The 26447-nt window shown below is 50.1% G+C and overlaps 3 protein-coding genes and 1 long non-coding RNA gene across 10 annotated transcripts; 3 read left to right on the top strand and 1 right to left on the bottom strand.

Moving 5' to 3' along the window:
- Positions 1–10573, bottom strand: MVB12A (multivesicular body subunit 12A). Of its 7 annotated transcripts, none has more exons than XM_016157792.2 (11): positions 10315–10573; positions 6676–6798; positions 3393–3798; positions 3204–3302; positions 2978–3074; positions 1860–1986; positions 1394–1513; positions 1215–1321; positions 918–979; positions 527–583; positions 1–356 (listed from the first exon to the last, which is right to left on the bottom strand). In XM_016157792.2, exons 3-11 carry the CDS (start codon positions 3474–3476, stop codon positions 294–296), a joined length of 816 nt encoding a protein of 271 aa, XP_016013278.2. In that variant the 5' UTR covers positions 3477–3798; positions 6676–6798; positions 10315–10573; the 3' UTR covers positions 1–293. The 7 variants fall into 7 exon arrangements, with proteins under 7 accessions (XP_016013278.2, XP_016013281.2, XP_016013284.2 ...); XM_016157795.2 differs by having other exon boundaries at positions 3393–3785; XM_016157798.2 differs by having other exon boundaries at positions 3393–3686.
- Positions 10574–10723: 150 nt separating this feature from the next.
- On the top strand, positions 10724–13212 carry BST2 (bone marrow stromal cell antigen 2). The gene is made up of 5 exons (XM_016157800.2): positions 10724–11090; positions 11921–11996; positions 12209–12269; positions 12520–12650; positions 12863–13212. Exons 1-4 carry the CDS (start codon positions 10788–10790, stop codon positions 12629–12631), a joined length of 552 nt encoding a protein of 183 aa, XP_016013286.2. The 5' UTR covers positions 10724–10787; the 3' UTR covers positions 12632–12650; positions 12863–13212.
- Positions 13213–17561: 4349 nt separating this feature from the next.
- On the top strand, positions 17562–19578 carry CCDC194 (coiled-coil domain containing 194). The gene is made up of 3 exons (XM_036233363.1): positions 17562–17891; positions 18988–19084; positions 19442–19578. Exons 1-3 carry the CDS (start codon positions 17562–17564, stop codon positions 19576–19578), a joined length of 564 nt encoding a protein of 187 aa, XP_036089256.1.
- A 77-nt stretch (positions 19579–19655) lies between these two features.
- Positions 19656–20523, top strand: LOC118612459. The gene is made up of 2 exons (XR_004954947.1): positions 19656–19725; positions 20025–20523. It is a non-coding gene; the product is annotated as an uncharacterized LOC118612459 (long non-coding RNA).
- Positions 20524–26447: the final 5924 nt, after the last annotated feature.

Here is a 26447-nt window from a genome sequence, read left to right as displayed (position 1 = left end):
GACAGCAGACAGCGCAGCATTTATTGCCAGGAGGATGCCACTCTGAGTTTTGACACAAATAACTTCAAGGCACTGGTTTCCGTCCAGCCCCCAACCCCTGCCCTGCAGGGCTCAGGACAGGAGACCCCATCACCGAGCAGCCAGGTCCATCCCCTCGTTCAGGGGCAGCAGCTCCACATAGCTGACAGTCCAGAATGCCTTGTGCCACCAAGGTCCCCGACATGAGGTGGGGTGGACAGCTGCCGGTCCAGGGTGTGTCAGGCAAGGGGCTCTTCCCTGGGGCTGGCAAGCGACTATGACACACTGGGAGGCAGGCGTGCGGCCGCTGTTTTCTCCACCACGAAGCCGTAGTTGTACTGGGGGAGGGGAGAATGCACAGTGAGGGAGGCTATGGAGGGTGCCCAAGAAATGGGGGGGTCACTTAGGGACTGAGCAACCTCTAGCCTTGGAGAGGTGGGGTGAGGCTGGGAGAGACTGGGGTAGTGTGGCGGTGGTCACAGGACCCCCTCCCCACCCCTGCACCCACCTCCTCCTCGATGTCCGCCAGCGACTTGATAGTAAGATCAGCAAAGGCAGAGAAGGCCTGTGGGAAGGGGCAGATTAGTTTTGGGTCTAGACCCCCACTTGGAACCCACATTTCCTTATCTTCAAGGGGGGCGCCCCTCAGTATTTGCCTGCATATCTCCTCCCTCTTCCTGCCACACCTCTACCCACCAGCATTCAGCTACCCTACCTGACTCCTCCATTCCGGACAGAGACCCTCCGTCCCCCACCCCCACTGGCTTCCAGCCTCCCCTAACACAGGAATGTGGGCCTCTGTGCTAGGGAGCTAAGTGAATGGATGACGCTCACTGCACTCCAGCACTGGAAAGGTGATGGGCGAGGCCAGACCCAGGCTCCCCAGGACCCAGACTCACCAGGGGGCCACAGCTCTTGCCCTCGAAACGGGGATGCAGCGTGAAGGGAACCCCATCCATGGCTGAGGAAAGCATGGTGCAGAGGGTAAGGAGCTGAGGGGCAGGAGGCTTGGAGCCTGGCCTCTGCCCATCCATCCCAGAGGCCATCCTGGAAAGCTCCCTTCCCCCTGCCCAGTTTTTATAAAATGGGGGTGGAATCAAGCCTGGTTCCAGTCTTAGCCCTGCCTCTTCCAGGCTGTATAAATTTCAGCCAGTCTCACCCTACCCTTGTGCCTCAGTTTCTCACTCTGCACTCACCTGAGATGCCATAGAGGTTGGAGGCCTCATATATGGAGTCACTTCTCCGCAGGGTGGAAGCCCGCGAGCCCAGTCTTGACAGCGTCCGCTCCGGGAGGCCACCCTTGCTGGTGGGGACCGGACAACCCAGGTCAAGACTGACCCCCATTACCACCTCCATCCCCAAGCCCAGGACTCACCTGGGTTTGCTGGGTGGGTCCAGGGAGAGGCCCTGCATATCCCGGCTGAGAGCTCGGGGCTTGGGTACTGGCCGGGGGGCCTTTGCCTTCTTGCACCAAATGGCAAAGCCACCCATATCCCTAGAAGAGGGAGGAGAGGAGGAGTTCTGGTGCAGCCAGGGATGAGAAAAGGAGAAGGAAAGAACCCGGACCTCTGAGCGACCCTGCCTTTTGGGGAATTTTCCTTTCGGCATCTCAGCCCACATCCTAAGCAACTTCCGGGTCCCATGGCTGTAGTGTGCACTTCAGACATATCAATTCATTTATTTCTCATGCTGGCCCTATGATCCTGTTTTAAGATATGGAAACTGAGGCACGGAGAGGTGGCAGAAGAAACGGGAGGCCTCAGAGGAGTCCCTAAGGGTCAGAGGTGTATATGTGGAAGCATAGGGCAAAGAAGGAGGCCAGAGGCAGGGGACAATCCTACCCTACTCGTAGGTATCCAGGCACAGTCTTGGTCTTCCCACTCAGCCGAATGTCAAACACAGCTGTGTCCGCGGCACCCAGGGGCACCAACTTCACACACATGCGCTTCTTCTTGGACATGGAGGCCTCTGGGAGTGAGGGGGCAGGGGAGTGAGAAAAAGAAAAAGCAGGGAAGGGAACCAAAGATGGCTCCGAGACGACACTGGCCAAGGTGCTGTTTAACGCAATCACCTGGATGGTGTTAGTGTGGTGGTTAAATCATAAACGGTACAGCCAAGGGGACTCCATGAAGCCTTTAGGAGTCATTGGGACAGGCTCATCTTTGGTGACATGGAGGAGCATTCACTGGGTGACCGTGTGTACCACAGCGAGAGTGGATAACTGTGGAATCAAACAGAACTGGGTGCCTATGAGCCAAATCCCACCCAATGTCCATTTTTGTAGGGCTTACAAGCTAAGAATTGGCTTTTAGATTTTTAAAGGATTATGGAGGGGAAAAAAAAAACAAAGAATATGCAACAGACACCACCTGGCCTACAAAACTAAAATATTTACTAACTAGCCCTTTACAGAAAAAGTTTGCTAACTCCACTATCAATAAATCTACCGTAAAAATCAAATATAAATGACAAGACACCGTGGGAGGCGGGGAGAGCTGGGTGATTAGAAAGCAATGCCGTGGGCGCCGCGAACACAGCACCGAGAGTACAGTGAACAGAAGGGGAAGAGTGTGGAGTATTAGCTAAAGTATTAGCTAATCCAAAGAGTAGGGAAAGGATGCTTCAATCAGAGGAATCGGGGTGTGCAAAAGCCTAGAAATGAAAAAAGAGAACTACGCGTGGTTCAGAGGACGTAGCAGTAACAACAATAAAACAGGTCGCAATTGTTACTCTAGTACAGACTGTCAATTGCACATTTTTACGCAGGGCAGGGTCCATCACTCCGCCCTAGAAAAGGGCTCTCTCTGAGTTCTCAGCGAACCCTGTCATCACCCAGTGCATTGAGGGAGCGGCCGAGACTCAGAAATCGCGCGCCTGTTGTCCCTCCACCCCCCTTCCAGATCCTCCATGCAGGGACTCAAACGCGCCCTCCGCCCCCAGCTTTCGACGCGGGCCTCACTGGAGTCCAAGGGGTCGCAGACCGGGGAGAAGCCCGGCGGGAGGGGGCTCTTGTCTACCAGGATCTGGATATCAGCCACCACGTTCTCCTGCGGATTCTGGGGGAGTGGGGTGGGGAATACAGGGAGAGTCACTCAGCGGCGGGGACGGCGCGCCTGGCATAGGGCCCGGCGAATGAACAGGGGAGTGGGCGGACCCTGGGGATCCCGGAGATGGGCGCTCCTTACCTCCAGATTGCCCAAGGTACTGAGACACAGGAAGTAGCCAGATTTCTGTGCGAAGCTCTTGCCGAAGCTGGCGGGCGCTCCCTCCACGGTACAAGATATCTACAGCGGGGCGCGAGTCAGAGCCAGGCTCCTGCCCTGCCGCAGCAGCCCCTGTCCCCATTCAATCCCCGCCCCCTCGATGCCGCTCACCGCACTGAATCCCCGCGGCGGAGCCGCCGAGGCTGACGACCAGGCCAGGCCAGCCAAGGGAGCTGCGTCGTGCCCGGAATCCATAGTCCGAGCCAAGCGCCAAAGTAGGTGAAACGCCTTGGATTTCTGAAACGCCTGTCAGACGACCGAGTTCGGACAGGAGTTCGAACTACAACTCCCAGATAGCTTTGCGAGGGCGGGGCCCATTAAGTGCCGTTTGCGCATGCCTGGAAAGCCGCTGGCCAATCGTGTGGGGATGCGGAGCCACGCCCTTCGTGCGTCACCCAGGTTGGTCTGGAAGCAGAGACGTTTGCGGAAATCTTACTCCCGTCCTTCTGATGTCCAGCAATTTCCGCCGGAAACGTAGCTTCTCAGAACCAGGGTACCGGCTCGCTGCAAAACAGAACTACGTTCCCCAGAATTCCTTGCGTTATCAGCGTGTCCTGTGGAGCCCGGTTCCGGGGTTCCTCAGAAATTTGAAAAATATGAAAAACCCACAAATCTCGTTCCGGAAAGTCATATCAAAGGAAACTTTCATGGGTTACACAGCGATTAGTTTAAATAAAGAAAATTACGGACCTCCATAAGCCATGAAATCTTGATATAACTTAAGGACTTGTTCAGATACAATTAATATTTTAAAATGAGATATAAGAGTATTTAATATGGAAACATGCTTGTACACCCTTCGGAGGGGAAATATGGAAAACTAGGGAACATGATATTATCTACTCTTCTATATTTTCCAAATTTCTACAATATCATGGGTTGGCCTGCTCCCTCTTTTTTGTCTGACCTGTAAGTTAGAAATGTTATATTTGTAAATGATTGGGATCAAAGAAGGAGAATATTTAGTGACATGTGAAAATTACATGAAATTCAAATCTCAGTGCCCAAAGGAAAAATCCCAGAAAAGATGACCTAATAATGAGATACAGACACGAACATCCCAGGGGTTCCCATTGGTCTCACGGCTTAGGAGAAATGTTGGCTGGCAACCTCAGGAATCCCAGGGTGAAATCTGAAACTGGGCACCATAAACAAAGGGCAAAAAGAGATAGAAGAAAGAGGCAGACCACTCCAGATTGGTAAGTGGCAGTTTAATAAGAATGGAAACTTAACAGACGAGGCTTGTCTTGGGCACCACAAGACAAGTACATCTCACACCACCTACCAGAATTTTAAAACTTTATATAGAAGCTTTAACTGGGCTGAGTCACATATACCACCCACGTGGGCTCAACAATGCATTACCCTCAAGGTTGTACTTTGAAGTGGCTCCTAGTGTGAAAAAAATTGGCAGAATGTACATTCCAAGGACAGAAAAGGGGAAGGAGCCTCTGATCGCCCTGGTCCACCTCCAAGATTAACTGGCAATCACATCCTCTTTATGACCTCCTCTAACACTGCACCTCTTGTGACCATCTCTTATAATCTTCCACATTCTCCTTCTTCTATGTGCCCTGAGTGGTCAACAAGGAGTTTCAGTAGCATGGAGGTGGCTTGTTTGGCAGCTATGGAGGCAGATACAATAGCAAGAATATAGGCACAAGCAAGAGAAAACATGGATTAAGATGATTCCAAAAATACTTCTTCAACCAAGAGCCCCATTATCTGAATCACTGATTCATTAAGTCGCCTAAGCTGGGGATTGGATCACTCAGAACTTTTATTCACTCGTGTCCTCATGCGATTTAATAACAATCATGTATTAGCAGACTCATCAGATATAAACACACAACACTCTGCTCAAATAATGGCAGAGGTGCCTCCTTGCGAGGCAGTAATAATGTCCAAAGCCATCCTATTTTGGAGGATAGCTTTGCTCATTAGAGATATTTCAGTATTCAGTAAAGACAGGCTTTGTCGGCTATCGTTTAAGGCTTGTTGGGTGAATGAACTAAGGGTTTCTGTGTGTGCTATAATATCCTCCAGGCCAATGGAGGGAACAGACACGGCAGCCAAATGACCATACCAGTGGGAAACAGAACGTGGCCACCTGGCCTTGAGGAAAGGGAGACTGGCAACTTTTTAATGCCAAGGGGAGGGACTCTTCCTGTGCCCAAGGAAAACCGTGTTTTCAACCTGCCCTTACCACAAAATGCTGTTCCTTTGTGAGGGGCTCCACCTACAGGAATGTCACGTACACTGCTAGGAGCCGATGCTCTATGGGGTATATCAGCTTTCTGCCCCTTTCCAGGCCTAGGACCAAAATCCTACGAGCACTCCCTCCTTCTGTTGTCTGTGCCACAGCACACAAATTTTATCTTTCCGAGTCACAGACACATCTAACTCAAGTGGTAGCCCTGCTTGAGAGATGCCCAGAGTTCCAATCTGCTTCACCAGTATTTTTTTTTCTTCTCAAAAGCAGCTTGCTGCTCTGATCCCTAGTCTCACATGTCTTTTTTTTTTTTTTTAAATCTGGCAGTATAAGGGGCAGAGGCACTGTGCCAGGTGGGAAATAAAAGTCTTCTAAAACCCCAAAATTCCTACAAAGACACGCATCTCTTACACATTCTTAGGGGTTGGATAAGCCTGTACCTTGTCAATTACAGACTCTGGGACAATGGGCACCTTACCCAACCATGTGACTTCCAGAAAATTTACGGCAGTGCCTGGGCTTTGAATTTTCTGTGGGTTCACCACGCACCCTCTCACTTGCAGATGCTTCAGCAAAGTCTGCAGAGTGTCCTGCACCAAAAGCAAGTCTTCAATATCAGCATTATCTCATCAATATAGTGGGCCAATTTTACTGATGTGGGGAAGGAGAACAGGGACGGGTCTCAGGCTACCGTCTCATGACATCTTGTGGAGCTGTGCAGGTAGCCCTGGAGAAGCACTTGAAAGGTCTGTTAATGTGCCTCCCATGTGAAGGCAAATTGATCTTGTGACTCATCGGCTAGGGATACACTTAAAAAAGTATTTGCTAAGTCTAATACAAGCTGGTACACTCCTAGGACTGTGAACAAGGAATCTAAGATAGTGGCAATAGATGGGAGGACACCACCTCGTTCAATTTTTGGTAGTTCACAGTCATCTGCCATGGGCCATCTGGTTTTTTCCCCTCAGCATACCAGGCTGGTAAAAGCACTACGGGCAGGGTGTACAATACCCACTCAGGCAGTCCTCACATAGTTTCTTTTATTTCCTTATGCCCTTCCCCCAAGACATTTTATACTATTTGACAGTTACCACTCTTTGCAGAGGTGGTAGACTTACTGGTTCCCAGTTGGCATTTCCCCTGAGCAATGGTTTTATCATTCTAACTGAAGGCAGAATTCACCTGTAGAGAAGTCGGGTAGGCTTACAGAGTTTGACCTTGAAGGATATCAATGTTCTCTGGTGTTGGAGATATGAAAACCTCATATTTTCAGTGCAGCTACTATGAAAAACAGTGTGGAGCTTCCTAAAAATGAAAAATAAAAAATAGAGCTACCATACGATTCGTCAATCCCACTTCTGAGTATTTATCTGAAGAAAAAAAAACACTAATTTGAAAAGTTATCTGCACTCCCATGTTCATTGCAGCATTACTTACAATAGCCAAGATATGGAAGCAACCTAGGTGTCCACTGATGGATGAATGGGTAAAGAAAATGTGCTGTGCAACTCAGCTATAAAATATATGTATATGCGAAATCCTGACATTTGCCACAACATGGATGGACCTGGAGGGCATTATGTTAAGTGAAATAAGTCAGACAGAGAAAGACAAATACCACACGATTTCACTTATTTGCAGAATCTTTTTTAAAAGTTAATAATTAAAACAAAGGAGAAACAAACACCAGGAGTAGAAAACAACCTAATGGTTGCTAAATGGGGGTAGAGGGGGAAAGATGGGTAATAAAATAACTTCATGTTCTCAGGGAGGAGAACGCCCAATTTGCAGTGTCAAAGGGATCTTCTTGGCCATAACCACTTGCTGAGCGGGCCAGGAAACTTCTGATGGTCACCATATATTAAACTACACTGAGCTCCAAGAGCCGTCATCTTGGTTTATTTCTTGTGGACTAGTGAATAGTGAGCTCTATTCACTCTGAATGACTCTCCCCCTGGAAGTGATCTTGGCCGTCATCCTATACCCGGGGTATAGAAGGCATCCATCCTGTATAGGATGGGAGCAGGCAGGGCATCAGGGATGGTAGGAAAGTGGGGCAGGTCTGAACTGTTGCTCAGGCTTTAAGGCTTCTACAGGCTGACTGACACAGGATTGTGTTGTTGGTTTATCTTTTCAGGTGCGGTCCCGACAGCAAGGAGGTCAAACCACATTTGCTTCCTGGTTACTGTTACCAATTCCTTTACAGCCCATTGGGATATCCTTTTGACTTCTAGAGCTCCCTCTCTGTCTTGGGGCTTCGCCCCAGATCAACAACAGATTGCTCAAAATCATAAATGTTTTGTCCCACAACTGGGCTCAGCATGGATATTCATATCCCTTACCAGGTGCTGAGATTGGACTGGAGTATCTTGGCTTTCATTCCTGCAGTGAATGTGGCCCAATTAGGGCCTTCAGAGACAGGGGCATAGATAGCCTGTTTCATTCCCAGCTCCCTATGAATTCGTTGTTCTCCCTCTATAGATTTCCAGGGTCCCACATGCCCAGGGAGGTCCCCCACATTCGGGTAAGCCTTCCTGCAGAATAAAATAATGCCATCTTTGAGAGAGTGAAGACCTTGAACCCCATGAGCGCCATGCAGGCACTGCCAGGGGTCAAGGTGACTGGTGACATTGCTCATTTTCTCTGCCTCCTGCTGGTCAGAGAAAGGCCATCAACCCCATACATCCCACAGCCACAGTAACGATTCCTGGATACTTCCCCAGGCCTTTTGCCAGAAGTTGGCCGCTATATCAACAAGCTCAGCTTGAATATATCCTCTCCTCAGGAATGTTTCCTGAATTGGGAGCTGCCCCACTGGCTGGGGTGCCGTTACTATTGACAGGAGCAGACTTTGCCACTCCCAAACTATATCTTAGGAGATACTATTTTAAGCTGGTTATTCTCAAGAAACAAAAGACTTGAGAAAAACCTAACAACTAACTGCCTAAAAGGAATTTAGAAGAGGACCTGCTCCTGGAAGAGAGAGATCATGGCAGATAACAATAGTTTAATAAACTAGGTGTGATAGGGAAGAAGCGAGCAAGGCCCTTTTGATCAAAGTTTCATTGCTAAAGACGGCCCAGCAAATATTTGTTCACCAAACATTTACTTTTACATGTCCACTTGAATTGCCTTCCTTCCCTTTGAAGTCTCAAACCACAACGCACCCCCCCACCCTTCTCCTTATCCCAGTGGCATCTGAGCCTCAATTGCTGATCTGTCCTGGGGTATCATATTCTTATGGCACCCCTGTGTATCGTGAGTAATAATGCTGGTTATTTTCACCTGTTTGTCTTGTACTAATTTGATTAGTAGTCTAGCCAGAAGAACTTAGAAATGTGGGAGGAAAATGTATTTTTCCACCTCTCGCTTTCCTTGGTATTAAGGGGTCCGGCGGCACAGATGCTGCATACATTCCATCATCAACGATCACAACACCCTCCTCTTCACAATCATCACTTTCCCAGGGATTCCACCTCTTAGCCTTCCAATCAGGCTTTGCCGAAAGCAGTCCGACCTCAATCTAAGCTAAACCCAGAATTGTGATACAACTGTTTTAGAGGGAAAACTCACAAAGTTTCTGTTTGCACAGCTGAGACTAGAGTGAGGGAAGTATGGCATTCGCTTTGGTTGCAAAATTTAGGGGAGCACCAAAAGGTTCTGTTATTATCATCCCCATTTTACAGCTATGGAAACTGAGGGCAAGAAGAATTTGCTTGCCTAGAGTCCCACAGGGAGGCAGCGCTGCTCACATACAGCCTTGGCCTCTGACCCACAATTGTGGCCCCAAGGTGACCCTACAATTTGAAGGCCAGCACAGTGCAGGTTGCATAAGTCGGCTTTACCCAGGGTTGTGTCCTTGCATCCGGGGTTCTGGTCAGGAAGGGAGGCCCCAGCTTACGGGACACGTAAGCTCTCCCAGACTTCTTCAGCAAGATAGTCCTCCCTCCCTTGTCATTTGGCTGCTGAGAGGCTTTATGGGGGAGTGTCCAGGTAGAGGGATGTCCAACTTGGGGCCCTGGGAGTGCTTTTCCAGGCCTTCTAGGAGTCCTGGACCCCAGGCCTTGACCCAGCCACCCACAAACACTAAAATGGCCCACCTAACAGAATCTGGGTCTCAATCAGCCAGCAGCAGGAAGCCTGCACTGCTCCCTTGGCCACATGGAGAGGAGGTCAATGTGGCCTGAGTCCCCTCCAACCTCCCTCTAGGGTCCAGCCCTCTTTTGGGGCTTCTCCCAGGATACGCCCCTAGGCATGTCCCAATTATCTTTCCTCAAAATGTGCTCCTTGCTCTGTGGCCATATTTCTGTGTTTTCCACCTCTCCTCCTCCCCTGAGCCATAGGCCCTGCCTGCTTATCCACTGAACTCCTACTGAATGCAATGTGTTTTACTCTCAACTCCTCATTGACCCTCCTCATGAGGCTGCTCTTGTTATTGCCCCACTTTACAGATGAGGAAACTGAGGTTCCAAGGGTTTACTTGGCCTCTTGGGATGGCAGAGGCAGCAGATTCTAGAAGAAGGAGGCTGTTTCTGCTGTAGGTAGAGGACAGATGCCTCAGTGACCCTGTCTGTTGGCTGGTGCAGCCCCTGATGGCCAAATGGTGAACTGCAGCCTAGGTCACATGGGCCCATCCAGGGACTCTGAGATTGAGCAGCCTCCAGTCCCTCCTCTAATACCCTCAATGGCTCCCTATGGTTTGCTCCACTATGGCAGGGATACTTAGTGAACCCCTGCTGCATCGCCATGGAGACCTCTGAACACAAAACCCAGCCTCTTAGGTCAGACCCAGGCCCTGTAGGTCCGTAGTCTACCACTTACCTCTCAGCCTCAGTCTTCCCAGCTGAGGACTGGACCAGTGACAGCCTCTGCCTCTTCAGATCGCAGTACAGAGGAACACAAGGCTGTCATGCTCTAGGTGTTCAGTAACTGCAATTGCCACCCTCAGGAACACAGGAGAAGGGCAGGGACTTGTGCTGGATCGTCCCAGGCATCTCCCCTCCCAAAGGAATTCTCCTGGCAGCACCCAGCCCAGAAAGGCTAAGACCTTAACTTGGCAGAAACTACACAGCTCTACTCTGGGAAACTGAAACTGAAAGCTTCACTGCCCTCTTCCTGCAAATGCCCCCTTCAGGAAACTTCACGTCAAGAGATTCTCTCAGAGCTTGTCATTGGTCAGGATGGCTCCTATGCTAATGAGGAGGGAATGGGGCCAGCCCTAACTTGTAGTAAGTGCTAGCTCCTTCCCCTGACTCCTCCTCAAGCTCCATATATCTATCTCAGTGCAGATCTGGATGGCACCCGCTTTGTATCACTATTTTCCTGTGCCCATGGATGACCACTCAGAGAAGGTAGTGCTGAGGAACCGAAAGATGCTGAAATGGCTGTGGATCCTGCCGGTCCTGGCGTTGGTGCTGAGTCTGCTTGTGGCCCTGATTGTCTTCGCCATCAAGGCCAACAGCAAGGCCTGCAAGGATGGCCTCCTAGCAGAGCAGAAGTGTCTAAATAAAACCCGCCTCCTGGAGCTCCAGCTGACCCAGGCCCAGGAAAGCTTAGTGGTGGCCGAGGCCCAGGCTTACTTGTGCAACCAGACTGTGGTAAGCTGCTGCCACTCCTAAAGAGGGCCCTGTGCTTGGGAGTTGGGGGAAAAGGGGGGACAAAGACTAGATACTTGGGGGGCCCACAGGATCTAGGTGGAGATGGAGATAAACCCTGAAACTTTTCCTGGGCACCTATATCTGGAGCTTGAATTTCCCATCAGGGTTTTGGGACCTCTAAACTCTCTCTGGAGTGCTGATGTGGGGGTGTGGCCTTAGAGCTCCCCAGAGCACCCAAATCAGGGTCCTCAGTATCCCCACTAGAATGTAGACGAATCTCCAACTCTAGAGTGTTGGTCCAGGGCAGCAGAAATCTCCTCTGGGAGTTGGGATGGGGACCTCACCAGACCATGAAGAAGGCAGGAGCTCTGATACTTCTACTGCATCCCTAAGAGACTAAAACTTTTACTTGGACCTTGATGAGGGGGTCCTTAAAACTCCTCCTGGACATCTAATTTGGGTTCGGAAATTTCCCTGTGTTCTGGGTTTGCAGAGACTTCTAAATCTTCTTGGGTAATAGCCCAGGGGATTTGAAAACTTCTCCTAGGGTATGGGCATGGGGAGCCTCCAAATTCCCATGTGGGAGGCCTTGAAACTCCCATTTCAAGGCTCACACCATTATTGGTGGTCCTGGGAGGGTGGGAGATTATGGCCATTCTTCAAGATGGGAGACTGAGATGGAGAGACAGTTGGAGAGAACCCTGAAAGGGGTTTGGACCTGAACCCCTCCGACCCCAGGGCCTAGGGAGGAGGTCCAGGGCACAGGGGTAGCAGCTAACTCCACAAGGGACAGAACCCATTTCAAGTGTCCCACCCCCTTTACCTCCCAGGGGACTCTGAAGTCTTCCCTGGAGATGGAGAAGGATGAGAGCCAAAAGCAACGGGAACTAGCACAAAAGCTTCAAGGTGAGAAAAACACAAGGGAGGAGGGGGAGGAGGGCCCAGGGATGGGATCAGGAGGAATGGGGCCGGAATCCAGTGGAGGTGAGGAGAAAGCACCCTAGGTTTCCAAGGTGGGCCCGGGTGAGGACAGGACTAGCCACGAGGTCCTATCCAAGAGTGGGGCCAGGCGAGGGGCGAGCCACGGTGCCATAGCCCCTGATTCTGTCCCGCCTTAGGAGAGAACGGAAATTTGAAACAGGAACTGGAGAACATGATGGCGGAACTGGAACAGCTAAGGTCAGGACTTCTCCCCCTTCATCCCTCCCCAAACCACTGAACCCACTCCCCTCGGAAAATTCCCATTGCTCTGGGGACAAAGTTTGGGTCTCTGTTTTGTCTTTCGTGTCACCCAAGCGTGGGTGGCAGCTACCCACTCTCCTCCCCAGCTACCTGGTAGGAGAGGAGAGGAGATTCTGAGGGGCGACGGGCGCAGCGCTCGGGGAGCCAGGCCCAGCAGCTGCCCGAATCGTCCCCATCTCCACCCCAGGAAAGAGCACGCGTCCGACGAGAAAAATGGCTCCACCAGCTCCAGGAACGCCAGAAGCTTCCTGGTAGTTGCTGTGCTCTTGAGTCTGAGCTTCGGAGCTCTGCTGGCCTGAGGTCTCAGAAAGTCGGCTGGTAAGGAGGGGGCACCGAGGAGTCAGGGCCTGGGGAGGTGGCGTAGCTGCGGGGTAGAGAGCGGGGCTCAGGGAAAGGCCTTGGGGAGCGACAGTAGAGAAACTCCAGTGAGGAAGGAGGGTCTCTGGAGCCGGACTAGGTTTAGGAAGGGAGCGGGGCCTTGTTCTGTCTGCGTTGAGTCTACCCTGAGTCCCTCTTACCATGTCTCTTAGGCCACAACCTGGACTGGTCCAGTTCCGGCTTGGCTTCCCTGACCTGACCAATTCTGAGGGGGCCACAAGGCAGCAAGTTTGGGGGAAGGGACATTTTGGGGGAGGGGAGATGACTGGGTGGCAGGGGTGGTTCATGGGGTAGCTCTGAGGTGTCCATGGGGCAGTCTTAGGGGTGGAGAAGCATCAGAGTTAGCCCATGGTTGTCTCTCCGACACCCTACTCCACCAGTTGGGCAGCTCATGCAGTGGGGGGTCATCTGCTTCTTGCTGTCACAGTTCCTGGAAGGTCACTTCCTTCTGGGATTTTTGAGCTCCAAAAATTAAACACCCCTTTTGGGAGGAAAGACCTTACTCTGAGGTTCCTGGAGTGTCGTTGTGTCAACCCTCGAGCGTCTGGGACCCGTTAACTTCTATACTCAGCTTTCCCCACTCCGGAGTGTTTTCAGGAACCCAAGGGGTTTGGGCAGGCACCACCCTGCTGCCGACACCGCCCTCTTCTCCACTGAGATCGTTTTAAAGGACTGTACGCTTTCGTCAGTGCTCACTGATGCATAGCCTCCTGCTCTGGTCTCCTCACTAATTTCCTGATGCCCATGGTTCCAATGAAAAAAACAGAATATGTAATCAGAAGGACACCTTATCCTGGTTCCTGATCTCCCCCCCCCCCACCGCCACCCCCCGTCCCCCGCCATGGCAAGTGCAGAGCTGGGATTCAAACCTGGATCTGCAGATACACCTAGGCAAGGCCTTTGTTCTTATTCATCCTGCAGTACCCAGTTCTGGGAACCCACCCCTTCCAGAGAGCCTCTCTGCTTCTCCAATGTGGAGAGCCACAGTCCTAATAGACCCTTTGTGGCAGGAATTACACCAGGACACCTCCCCAGAGCCAGCCACTAAAATGAAAAACAGCCTTGAACAATAGCTTTGACTTAGTGAAGCAGTTTTGCAGTTTAAAACTTCCTGCTAAAGCAGAAAATAAAGGAGATAAAGTCCCCAATATAGAAATGTGCAGGACAGCTAGTGTGACCTAGGATTCATCTTTGCTTCATTATGCAACCATAATAAATTAGTATTGAGGTTAAGGCTGTACCCATTATGCATTTGATGCCATGAGTTCTGAAAAACCCAAACATGGTCAGAAAAAGAGCATCTCCTTAATTCCATTAGAAAACCATTTTCCATGAAGTGACCACTCGAAATCATGAATATTCCACCCTTTAGTTAGATTAAAGGATAAAATCCCCAAATCCACCACGGATGGGGCAGCTCTCCCTTGAGCCTGTGTGTTCTCATCTGAGGGTGTACTTTCGCTTGGCAGAAGTCTTTGGGCTGACCACTTTTGGGCAAGCTTGCTCTCCCTTTTGAGAGTGAGCTTACTTTGCCTTCAAGGCTGACTGCTCCTAAAAGTGTACTTTTGCTTTTAATATAGCTAGCTTGCAACAGTTAATTTCTAGGCATCTACCTTCAATTCTTTGTCGCTAAGAACAGAGGTCCAGATGCTAAAAACAGAGGTCCAGAAGTTCCAGGACTCCCCAGAACTGATAACACCTTCACCCATTCTCTTGGATCCTTTCATGCCCCATAATCCCTTCTGTAATGTAAACACATGACACACGGAGAGAAGTTTCAAAAGTGAGCCTTTATTGGGAGAGGGCTCCCGGGGCGAAGTTCACTGGTCCCGAGAGGAGAGGGGCCAGACAGAGAAGTCTCGCCCTGGTATGGAAGGGCCTAGTTTTTATAGGATTATGTGGGGGTTGGGCACCTTCCTCTTCTGTTATTTTCTTCCCTCAGAGTTCTGGAATCCCAACTATTGTCTAGGCGACTTCCTGTCCATGGCACTGGGCCTAGGCGACTTCCTGTCCAAGGCACTGGGCCTAGGACCCTTGTATTTGCCCAGATTTCTGAACTGCCCCCGGGCTTATGGTCCCCAGCCCAGATGGCAAGTAGAGTCCCCCTCCACGTCTCCTGCTGTTCACCCAGGGATCCCCAAGCATTGTCCTTGCCACAGGCCCCCCGGCCCTCCTGTCCCCTCCCCTTGCTCATCATGCTTCACCCTCCATGACCATTTCTCTGCGTATGGACTGTCAATTTCCTTCCGGCCTCACTCTGACATTCTAGGGCAGGGGTTTCTGAACCTTGGCACTGTAGACATTGCGGTGGAGTGCCCTCTGCTGTGGGGGCTGCCCTGGATGGGTAGGATGTCACGCAGCATCCCTGGCCTCCACCCACTAGGTACTTGTAGTCTCCTACTCCCAGGTTCTGACAGGCTCAGATGCCCCGCTCCCCCACTTCTGTGTCCGCAGCTTGCAGAAGAATTCAGTAGGAGCTCATGGAGTCCCTTCTACCATGACAGCCATATCACTCCCCAACAGCCCCATCTAATAAATGAGGAAACAAGTCTAGAGAAGTGCCTGGACTTGCCCTATGTTCTCAGCTGCTCAGGCAATTGAACTCTTGGCTTCCGGCAGATTCCCTTGATTTACATACAGGAAGTAAACCCTTTGCATGTGACCAGGTGACCTCATTCTTTCCCCCAACTGAAACCAGAGGGAAACCAAGTCCAGGGCTCATGCTGCCTGCACATTCAGGCAATAGACAGGCACAGGAGTTGAGCTATTTAGGATAAGCATTATTAGAGAGTTGCATGTCCCGGAGACACAGGCAAGCTAATGTAGGGAGGAGAGAAAAGAACTAAAGTGTTAAATCAAGCTGTATTCAGAGATTGCAATATGCCCTGCAGCCGGACCAGGAGGAAACCTGCATAACGAAGGAAGATTTATGCTGGAATTGATAACCCATTTCCCACACCTGTGAAGGGAAAACAGGAAAAACCGTCGTTAAGGGGCACCCTACATTCATTCCCTATGGTTAAAACCAAGAACCCTCTTCTCTCTCAGTGCAAGGCTCGGTCTCCCCTCGCTTGGGAGAATTTGTCCAGTCACAACGGCCCAGGTATAAACTTCTATCTTTAAAAATGTCCCACTTCCCTTGCTGGCTGCGACCAACAGAGCCAGGGCTTGAGAAGTCAGGACTGAGGGGTCCCTGCAGGTCTGTGGGGAGTTCCAGCTCCAGCAAGAATCTGGCCATGACCAGTGGCTGCTGTATGTCTCTGGCCTGAGACTTGGCCTCTCTGGGCTTCTATTTATTCATGTGGAATGGTGGCCAGGGTGGACACCGAACTCCTAGTTAACAGTGTTCACTAGGCTCACACTTATGCACAACTACTGTGTGCCAGGCCCAGGTGGCGACAGTGGGTACGAGGCAGATGTGGGCTTTGATTTTTAGGGGCTCGCTCAGTCTGCTAGGAGAGGCAGCTAAGAATCAAACACAATGGAAAATTACAGCAGGGAGGAAGGAAGTGATCAAAAGGGGCCTGAGATAGTGGGGAGTAGGAGGGTTCTGAGAGATAAAGAGGGATTTTCCATTCAAAGGGCTAACCTTGTAATAACTCTGTTCCGTTTCTGTAAACATGCTTGCTTGCTGTATTTAGCTCCTTGTCCTGTTTCTGTAAACAGGCAGACCCACTCTCCCCTTAGGAATATTTTGTCTAGATAACAGATAGATTGCCAAAATACCTGTTACCCATAGCAACTCCAGAGGCTGAAGACAAATCAACCAATCAGCCCATGCCCATTCTAACAGTAAACTGCAACGGCGCGAATATAAAAACAAAATTGTCCCTGAGCTGAGCACCCACATCTTCAGAGCACTAGCTCCTCTGGGACTGCACGTAATAAAACTGAATTCTCCTCTCCGAATTGCTGCTTGGTTTTTCGCTGCACTGGTTTTGGGATTTTTCTGCAACAGAGACACAGGTGTGGATCTAGGGTGGGAGAGAGTTGGGCACGGAGGGAGGTGGGGGTGCACTGGCAGAGGAAACAGCCGATGCAAAGGCCCTGCGGTTGAAAGGCGCTTGCCTGAAGAGCATTGAGTACTGCTGGAGGGGCCCAGGAGGAGGAAATGACATCAAAGACATGCTAGGGGCCTTGCAGGGAGGGGGGAGGGGGGGTGACATCAGGAAGAGGCAAAAGGGTAGAGGATAAAATGGAGGAGAAAGAAAATGAAAATGGAGGACAATCAGGGGGAGGAAGAAGGGAGTAGGAGGCGATTTGATTGAGAGGGACGTTGTGAAGTGGCCTCGATCTGACTCACGGTGTAAGATCGCCCCCTGGCGGCCTCGTGGAGAACGAGTAGGGAGATGGGGCCGGTTCACCCTTGCACCTACCCTCTGGCCTTCACAGCTGGTCACAGAAAGTGTAATAGCTTGAGCCAGGCCGACCTAAGTCGGTCGAGTAGCCTCTTGTCTTCCAGCCTCGGTTTCTCCATGACTAGAATGGGGACAATATGCCCTTAGGCCCTCACCAAGCGCCCCTGTGCAGTTAGGTGCTTTGCATGGATGTACTCACAGGATTGCCACTAAACCCTCCTGGGTGGACCCACTACCATTTGCACTTCACAGAGGGGCAAACTGAGGCTTAGAGGACAGACAGCACACTGAGGCAGAGACAGAACTGGAGCCCAGGATGCCCAGTCCGATCCTGGGCTCGGGTAGCCTGGTCTGGTCCCCGACAGGAACCCAGTCCCTCCCAAGTGATTCGAGAAGCAGCGGCCGGGCGGGGCGGAACCGTGGGTGTCCCTGGCGTCCCAAGGTGCCAATTAAATGCTCGTGGCTGTCTGGGGACAGAGCTGTGGACGGCAGCATGGCCGAGCCAGGGCCAGAGCCAGGGCGCGCCTGGAGGGTGCTCGCCCTGTGTGGGGCTGCAGTGTTCCTGGCGGCGGCGGCAGCTGGGGCGGCCCTGCTGGCCTGGAATCTGGCCGCTGCGGCCTCCCGGGGGTCTCGCTGCCCAGAGCCAGATCATGGGGTCAACGCCACAGCGCCTCCGCGGGACCCGGTGCCCGAGGTCGAGGAGCTGCTGCGGCGGCTGGCAGAGGCCACCCAACGCGAAGAGGTTCTGACCAGGAAGCTAGACCAAGCTGAGGGTGTCCGTTGGGAACTGGAGGAGGCACTACGGGTCTGTGAGGGCCGCCAGGTAGGTGAACAGGGTTGGGTGCTGGGGCATCCAGTAGAGGGAGAGGGCATGCACCCCCCACCCCAGAGATCACCTCCATGCCGGGCCTTGGTTTCCCCAGTTCTTCACCAGTTCTTCAATGCGAATTAGAAATAGTACCACAATCCCTTTGAACTCCTACATTGTCAGTTCACCTTGAGTCCATCTTCTGATTTAGAAGTCCCCATTGTCCTCTATTTAATGGATAAATGGTGGTGGCTAGAGAAGCCTCAGACCCCAGCCCACCTGGGAGGCCCCGTTTTATTCTCTCCATCAGTGTCCGGCAGCCCTATTTCGGGATAGGAACATTCACGTCACCTGTAATTAGGAGGCTAAAGTTGGCTTCTTGGAGGATGTACCAGCCAGGTCCTCCCTTTTCCTCTGACCACTCCCTTCTCATTTTTTCTTAACCCTTCGTCAGCTCTGGGCCTCAAAGAAGAACCACCCTCAAAGTCCCAACCATTCACATTCAGTAACTACTGTGTCCCTCTATGTACCGAGCCCGAAAGAGGTTGGGCAGTATGTGAATTTTAGAAAGCAAAACAGACCCTTAACCCCTTTCCTGCCCAGCTGAGGGAAGAGCCTGGGGCAGCCGAAGTTAAGAGCAGCCTGCGCTGGCTTCAAATTCTGATTCTGCCTCCTGATGGAAGATGCTCTGAGGCCATGACAGTTGCTTTGCAGAATGTTTCACAGAGGTGACAAGCTTACCCCAGAAACCCAATCACTGTCAACCACCAAATGGGCTTGTGATTGTATGAAACCCTAGTGAGCAAGTCTAGATGTAGCAGGGATTGGAACCTGAGTCTGACTGCAGAACTTCAACTGTTTTCACATCCCAGCGGCTTGAGGTTAGGGGCCAGTGAGCCTGGGCAGAGACCTCCTTCCAGGCAGGCAGCTGTCACCACGCGGTACCCCAGACTTTTGCGGCCACTACTGTGTTTTACAACTACAGGACCCCAAAGGCCATTCCAACAAAGCTCAGGAAACACCAGTGTCCTTTCCCCTAGAGAGGGCAGGGGCAATTCACTCCTGCTCTCCCCTTCCCCTCTCATTTCCCCTCCACTTTTTCACTCTGCAGAGCCAGCTTCAGACCCAGCTGACGACACTTAAGACTGAGATGGACGAAGCCAAAGCACAGGGGACCCAAATGGGGGCCGAGAACGGGGCGCTCACAGGTGTGTTGGGGCGCAAGTGTGCTGGTTAGGACTAGAGGTGGGGGTTACCTAGAAGTTTCCTAGTGATGTAAATTACGCACAGGTGCAAACGACACTTATTAAATTGCACATAATATACAATGGTAACAAAAACGCAAATGCAACAACATATGCAAACGCCATATAAATAACTTCCAAAATCAGTGCAAACCTATGAAAAGCTATGCAAATGACACCAAAAGGCCATGTAAACACCACACAAATTTGATTCAAATAAAGCAAAGCACGCAAACAATTGGCAGACTACAAACTTGGACGCCGGCGCGCGCGGGATTGGGAACTCGGTCTCCCGCCTAACCGCGCCCGCTGCGCCCGCAGAAGCCCTGGCGCGCTGGGAGGCGGCGGCCACCGAGTCTGCGCGGCTGCTGGGAGAGGCGCAGCTGCGCGCACACACGGCTGAGGCCGAAGGCGGAGCCTGCGCGGCCCGGGAGGCGGTGCTGCGCGAACGAGTGTGAGTGAGGGGAGGGCCCGGGACGGAGGAGGGAGGAGGGGCGGGCCCATGTGGGCGGGGCCTTAGGGAGATTTGTGAGAGGAAGATTAAAGAGCGGGTCCTGGAGTAAAAACCTAGGGATGGTGGGCGCCCTGGGCGAAGGAATCCCCAGGTTGGGGCCAGCACTCTGGAGTCATGGGGTCGGGCGCATCTTTGGGGCCCTGGGAGAGCGGTAGAAGGGTGCAAAGAAACGAGGGTATCGAGAGAGGGACCAGAGGTCTGGAGCGGAGCTTCTGGGAAAGGAGCTGGGAATTCCTGGGGAGGGATCCTGGGATGGGCAGGGGTGGAGAAAGGATAGGGATCCTGGGGTATGGAGATTTCTGGGGAGTAGGGTTCCCCGGAAAGGCAGGAGTGCTGGGAGTTCTGTGGAGTCAGGTGTCCAGGTTTTGATGGGTCTCCCCTCCCCTGCAGTAAAGCCCTGGAAGCCGAGGTCGACTCCCAGCGCAGAGTGCCGCATCCCCGGCCCCGCTCTGGCTCCCGACCCCGGCCCAGCCCCCGGTCTCGTTCTCGCTCCAAACCTTCAGGGGGCTGCCGCCGGCGGCCGGCGAGGCGCACATGATGGTGAGTCAGTCCCCTGCAGGATGGGGGCTGGAGGCCAGAAGAACAGACACTGTGCAGATCCTGCGGGGGTATTTGTAGACGTGCCTACGCTGAAAGAGATGCCTGGTCGACACTCATCAACGCTCAGCTTTAGACCCAGGAGCCTCTCTGAATGGAAATGGTGCAGAAAGAAGACTGGACCCTCTCTCCCCTACCATCTAGTGCTTATTCTACAGAGGGGGAAACAGGGGCCCATTTGGTCGCCCAGTGAGATAGTGCTGATTTGGGACTTAAGACCCCACAAACGAGAGTGTTGTCCTAATCCTACAGATAGGAGAACTTTAGGTTCCAGCCCTGGCTGCGTAGTCACCTGGAGAGGTCATTTCTCTCTGGACCTTAGTTTACCTTGTTTGTAAAATGAATGATTGGAATCACGTGTAGAAAGCCGGCTTATCCTTCACACCAAAAATGACAAAGATGGCTCAATGAGAAACTATCGACCCCTCTTCCCATGAGGATGGTACAAAACTCCCAAATGGAATTTTAGCAAAGAGAACCAAGCAACACGTTTTTAAAAATATACCACAACAAAGGGACTTATGCCTGAGATGCAGGGATAGTTCAGTATTCAGAAGTTTGTTAATAAATTCACCATAATAATGGATCAAATGAGAAAAGTTCTAAAAAGGCCATCAAAATCGAGGCCAAGGGGAGGAAAGATCACTATCAATTAGTTAATATTGTTCTGGTGGTACTAGCCAATGCAATTAAACAAGAAAAAGCAATGTACAAATATAGAAAAGAGGAAGAAAATTTGTAGGTTGGATTATATGAAAACATTGTTTATACAGATCAAAAATAACTGAAATATCAATTTCATGTGACTCAATTTCATATTATTGTTTTTTACCTTTATATTTGACATAACTTCAGACTTACAGAAGAATAGGAAGGTGAATACAGAGAACTCCGAGGCACCCTTCACCCAGATTCCACAAATATTAACTTTTACCACCTTTGCGTTCTCTCTCTCTTTTATGAAAAACTTGCAGAAATGATGTCTCTTTACCCATAAATACTTGAGTATGGATTTCCTAAAAACAAGAAATCATCTTGCATAATCATCATACAATTATGAAAATCAGGAAGTGGATATTGATAAAATACTGTTATCTAACCTACAGACCTTAAACAGATTTCACCAACTGTCCTGATAACGTCTTTTATAACAAAAGGATATCCTGGCTCACACATTGTATTTGTCAGGTCTTTTTCATCGCTTCTAGTCTGGAACATCCCTCAATCTGTCTTTTTGCTTTTCAAGGTATTGGCATTTTTTAAAAGCCCAAGCCAGTCGTTTTGTGGAGTCTGAGTTTGGGTTTGTGTGTTGTTTACTTATGATTAATTTCAGGTTGGCATTTTTTGGCAGGAATGCATCAGAAGCAATTCAACTTAATAATATTACCTGCTGGGGGTATATTTTATATGTAGAAATCCCAAGAGAATTAACTGAAACTTTCCTATCAATAAAAAACTATCTAGAAAATCCTTTGAAAGAAAAGAAAGATCTATTTCAGATAGTTTTTTATACCCAGGAATAAAATTATTATATTTTATTATATAAGGAGCTCTTATACATTTTTAAAAAACAACTCAGTAGGAAAATGGACAAAATGGAGAGTCAGTTCATAGAAACATACCAAAAAAGGTACCCGACCACACTTCTAGAAAAGAATGTAAATTGAAGCAACAGTGTATTACCAATTTCTACTGATTAGTTTGGCAAAGACAAAAACAAAAGCAAATTAAAAGTTTGCAGATACACTGTGTTGGCACTGTCGTGGGAAAATGAGCAATCACACAGTGCTGGTGGTATAACCACTTGAGAGGGCAGTTTTCTAGAATCTCTCAGAATTAAAAGTGCACATACATTTTGACCCATCAGTTCCCCCTTCTAACAATTTTCTACAACTATATATATATATATATATGAGTACAAAACGATAGACTAAATGTAATGCAGAATCTTGAGTTGGATCCTGGAACAGAAAAACACCTAGTAGGTATATCGAAGAAAATCTAGAATTTAGTTAATAGTAAGATACTAAAGTTAATTTGTTGGTTTTGATAAAGGAATCATGGTATACATTAAAATGTTAAAAATGGATGAAGCTGGGTGAGGGCCATTAAGGGACTCTGTGGTACCTCTGCAAATTTTCTGTAAATCTAAAAGTATTCCAAAATTTAAAATGAACTTTTAAAAAGGAGAGGGAAGCATGAAGGCATTATTACCACATACTTGGTAATTGCAAAAAAACTGGAAAACTCCATGCTGCCAATTGAGGACTTTAAATGAGTGTCTATCCACATGGAATACTATGCAACTGTTAAAAAAGCTAAAGCAGATCTTCTCAGAGACACATAGATGTAAAAAGCAGAAGAGCAATAATTCGTGTACATTTTTTTAAATGCAAAGCCGAGGGAGACTTTTATCCAAATATTTCCCTAGGGAACACGGGCCACAGCTATGGCCTCTGGTTGGGAACCAAAGGCCTGGGAGGTTGGTTGGTGAGGAAAGCAGACTCATGTTCTCTGTATATCATTTTGTAAAGTTTGCATTTTAAAAATCATACACATGTATTTCTTTTTTAAAAATTAAATTTGGATTTGAAAAATTCTTAAGAGGCTGATGTAGGGGGAGGGGAGTGGGAGCCCTTGGAACTCTGATTCCCCCCTCAGCCAGTCTTGCTCGTTATCCCCCCACCCTCCTGGGGCTTGGAGGTACCTGATCAGGGTCCTTATCTGACAGGGGGCCCACCTGGAGCAAGAACTGGAGGGATCCTCTTCACCCCCCATGTCCCCGCACCCCCGGAGAAAGTGAGGCTGAGAGGAGGAATGAGAGGGTCTAGCTGCTGCGTTAGGCTGTCGGCCACCAGGGGTCGCCCCAGCCTGCAGTCTGTTTGCTGCCCTCTAGGGGTGCGAAGCTTGAGGCGAAGGGTGGGTCTGAGAACCGCCCCCAACCCTGGCGTAAATCCAGAAGTGAGCAGGAAATCGCTTCTCCCTCTGCAGTCTGCCAGAGCTGGAGACCAGGACACTGGCCTTTGTCTGGCTTAAGACCCCCCCTCACTGTGCAGCTGTGGGGTCCAAGGGTCGATCCACGTAAAAGGCTGGGCTCAGGGCTCTACGTGGGACGTAAAACATTTATCATTGTTATTCACTTATTACCATACCCGCGAGGCCCCTGAAACTCAGCTCTCAGGATGCAGGGAAATGGGGAGCCATGGTAGGTGTGTGAGCAGGAAGGGGGAGTCAGATCTGGTGTCAGAGAGAGCTGGAAAGGGAGAGAGGGCAGAAGTTGGGGGCTTTGAACTCCGGGGGAGGCCCATAGGTTTGGGGGTAACTTAGGGAGAACATGCCCAGGCCCCTGGTTGCACCAAGGCTCCCCAGCTGCCCAGGGGAGCAAACAGCAGTCCTTAGTGGGCCCTGCCACACAGACCCGCACCGGCCTCCCACCCCGCAGGGCCGGCCCCTAGCCTGACCTTGCCCTGTTCTGCCTCTGTCTCTCCACCTGTCTAATTACCACTCAGAGTCTCTGTCTCTCTGTCTTTGAGTCTCTCTTTATCTTTGTATCTCCACCCCTGTCCCCAGTACATCCTCCTGGGTCCCTGCCCTGGCCCCCTCTATCCATGGTCCCTCTGTAGCCTCCCTCCACAGACAGCCGCAGACAGCAGTGGGAGAACTGTATGGGAAACCTTGGCGTAGCTGCGGATGGAGGGCACCTAGGACAGCAGCGGCCTGACCTCGCTGGCCTCCCTGTTCCAGGTAAGAAAGTGGGTCACCTTTTTCTTAGCGAGGAACTCAGAGGCCCAGAGAGAATATGCTGTTTCTTTCCAAAGTGCTTTCTTTGCCTCCTCTGTCACCTCCAAAAGCACAGAACTTAATTTCACTTGAATTTAACCGAAACCCAAACACAACGGTGTAAACATGGAGGGTTTTCTGAACCTTGCTGAAATTTTTCTTCACCAGAAATTTTACTTCCTCGAAGACCTTCCAGAAGTTCTGTGAAAGTTTTTTAAAAAACCTCATGTCTCCAGGAGGACTTCAGTGTCCCTTTTCAGGTAGTGACATGAAGTTGACTTCCTCATGGAAGTTTCCCCTTCTCTGCCTAAACAAACAAATTAAACCAAATTGATTGTTTTTAATTTAAGAAAATCGAAGCCTAATTTGGGGATGACCTTCTGAGGGAACTCAGAGAGGTTCATGCACAAAATTTCCTGTGATCATAACAAATTGTTTTCAGGAAAAAAACACTCACATCAGGGCCGATGCACTTTACCTCATGTGAATCCAAGGACCAGTCACTCGCCTCCTCCCTCTGGAATTTTCTGTCCAGTGAAATAGTCAGAATGTGTTCAGCAAGTCTGTTTTTGGAGATTTTAGATACTGCTGGCAGGGATGTCAACAGAAACAACCTTTTCGGAGGACAAGTTGGTGAAAGGTGTCAAAATGTAAAATATGACTGCTTTGGAACCTGGTGATTTCATTTGTGGGGATTTGATATGGAATTTTATTTTGTTCATTAAATTAAAAAAAACATTTAAAAACCGTCTTAATGCCCACTGATAATTATTATGGAATTTATTACGTAGGGAAAACCTAAACAAGAGGCAAAAGGAATCAACAGATCCCAAAGACATAATATTGAGCAAATAGAAGAAACTACATCATTACTTCTTCCTTTAAAAAAAAAAAAATCTAGCTATTAAAACAAGTTATTCAAAAAGAAACATTACAAGTCAAAGATGTGAGATCAAATTGTCGACAAGAAACAATATTATTTTTGAACTTGATATAAAGACAGTAAACTCTTGTTCTGACATTGTAACAATTGTTCAGAATTGTAGCACATCGGCACCATCACATCTAGGGTGGCTTTTTACTTTTCTGGGAATTTATGGTTGCCTTTTTTTTTTTCCTTGACAACAGATATCATGTTCATATTTATACATATGAACACCTTCAATATATCATGAAGGATGGCCAGAATCTTAAGTACACACCTAGAATGTCACATGTCTTGGCTCTGGCCCAGGCGCTGCCCCCATGCCTGAGCTCCTCCACTGGACCCTTGTCACTCAGACTCTTCTCCTATCATTCCCCCGTTCCCTGTGCTCCCACAGGCCCTAGACAACAGTATGTGGGTGTAGTGCTCCTTCCTGGCGTCTCAGTTCTTCAGCTGGGCATCGGAGGCTGTGCATGATCCTGAACCTGCCACCTTAAAAAAAAAAAAAAAATGCCACCATCGATTAATTGCCAGGCACTGTCACAAGTGTTTTTAACTGGCTATGTTGCCTCCACTTTAGACAGGAGAAAACTGAGGCTCAAGGAGAAGTAACTTGCCTGAGGACACACAGTGGTAGGCGGCACAGCCAGAACTCAACTCCAGAGCTCTAGATTGTAACCATGAATTCGCTCTGCCTATATGGCCCCCATTAACGAAGGTGGAAGATGTCCTCCTCCCACCCACTGCGGAGTGGGGGGGACGACTCTGGGTGGGCCTGGCCAACCTAGAGGAATAGCTGGTTGGGCACCACTTGCAGCCCCCAACCCTCCTCCCTTCAAGAGCAGCTGGGAAGGGTCGGGAATCAGGAATCACGGGGTAGCTGCAAGGACCAAAGGTCAGACAGGGGTTTCCTGTCCACCCCTGGGAACTTCCTCCTTCCCGACCCAACTCCCAGCTCCTTGATGAACACCACCCTGGAGGACCCCTTCCCCCTGTCAACTACTCCCCCTTCATTATACTGGCTAATGGGGGGATGGGTCCCCCTGCTAGAGCTTTCGCCCTCCTGTACATCACACCATGCAGTGGACAATTGTGTTGTTACCCATCCAGGGTCCAGCCTCCTTTCCATCTCCTTGTCCCTTTTCCCTTTGCTCCTGTCCTTACTTCCTACCACGCTTTATCCCATGGGGCTAGGAGCTGTGTCCACTCTGTCTCCACAGGCTTGAGGGCCCCTTCTAGCTGGGCTTGGGCCTGATGACTTTTGGGGGACCTTGGCATCACCCAGTATGGTTTCCCTGGAGCTCCTGGATCTGGGGAAACGGACAGGAGGGAGCACCCAGAAGCCTCTGCTCCTCGGTTTTGAAATCTCCACCATGCTTCACTTGGGAGCGACCCCCAGTAAAGTTCAGCCCCCACCTATCGAGCACTTCCTGTTCACCATCTCACGGAGACCCAAAATAATGCCTCAACAGGAAATAATAATAATAATAAAAGCTCCCCCTGCCATAGCC

The sequence above is a fragment of the Rousettus aegyptiacus genome, unplaced genomic scaffold (genome assembly GCF_014176215.1).
Source record: "Rousettus aegyptiacus isolate mRouAeg1 unplaced genomic scaffold, mRouAeg1.p scaffold_m13_p_16, whole genome shotgun sequence".
In the NCBI taxonomy this organism is placed as follows: Eukaryota; Metazoa; Chordata; class Mammalia; order Chiroptera; family Pteropodidae; genus Rousettus; species Rousettus aegyptiacus.
This window is presented reverse-complemented; position numbering and strand designations above follow the sequence as displayed.

What these genes read in the sequence shown, in the direction of transcription:
- BST2 (XM_016157800.2), top strand. Translation starts at nt 10,788, where the DNA reads ATGGCACCCGCTTTGTATCACTATTTTCCTGTGCCCATGGATGACCAC. An exon ending in ACTTGTGCAACCAGACTGTG is followed by an intron (nt 11,091 to 11,920) that starts GTAAGCTGCTGC and finishes TTTACCTCCCAG; the next exon opens with GGGACTCTGAAGTCTTCCCT. An exon ending in GCGGAACTGGAACAGCTAAG is followed by an intron (nt 12,270 to 12,519) that starts GTCAGGACTTCT and finishes TCTCCACCCCAG; the next exon opens with GAAAGAGCACGCGTCCGACG.
- MVB12A (XM_016157792.2), bottom strand. Translation starts at nt 3,476, where the DNA reads ATGGATTCCGGGCACGACGCAGCTCCCTTGGCTGGCCTGGCCTGGTCG. An exon ending in CGCCGCGGGGATTCAGTGCG is followed by an intron (nt 3,303 to 3,392) that starts GTGAGCGGCATC and finishes GCCCCGCTGTAG; the next exon opens with ATATCTTGTACCGTGGAGGG. An exon ending in CCTGGATACCTACGAGTAGG is followed by an intron (nt 1,514 to 1,859) that starts GTAGGATTGTCC and finishes TCCCTCTTCTAG; the next exon opens with GGATATGGGTGGCTTTGCCA.
- CCDC194 (XM_036233363.1), top strand. Translation starts at nt 17,562, where the DNA reads ATGGCCGAGCCAGGGCCAGAGCCAGGGCGCGCCTGGAGGGTGCTCGCC. An exon ending in GGGTCTGTGAGGGCCGCCAG is followed by an intron (nt 17,892 to 18,987) that starts GTAGGTGAACAG and finishes TTCACTCTGCAG; the next exon opens with AGCCAGCTTCAGACCCAGCT. An exon ending in CGAGAACGGGGCGCTCACAG is followed by an intron (nt 19,085 to 19,441) that starts GTGTGTTGGGGC and finishes CTGCGCCCGCAG; the next exon opens with AAGCCCTGGCGCGCTGGGAG.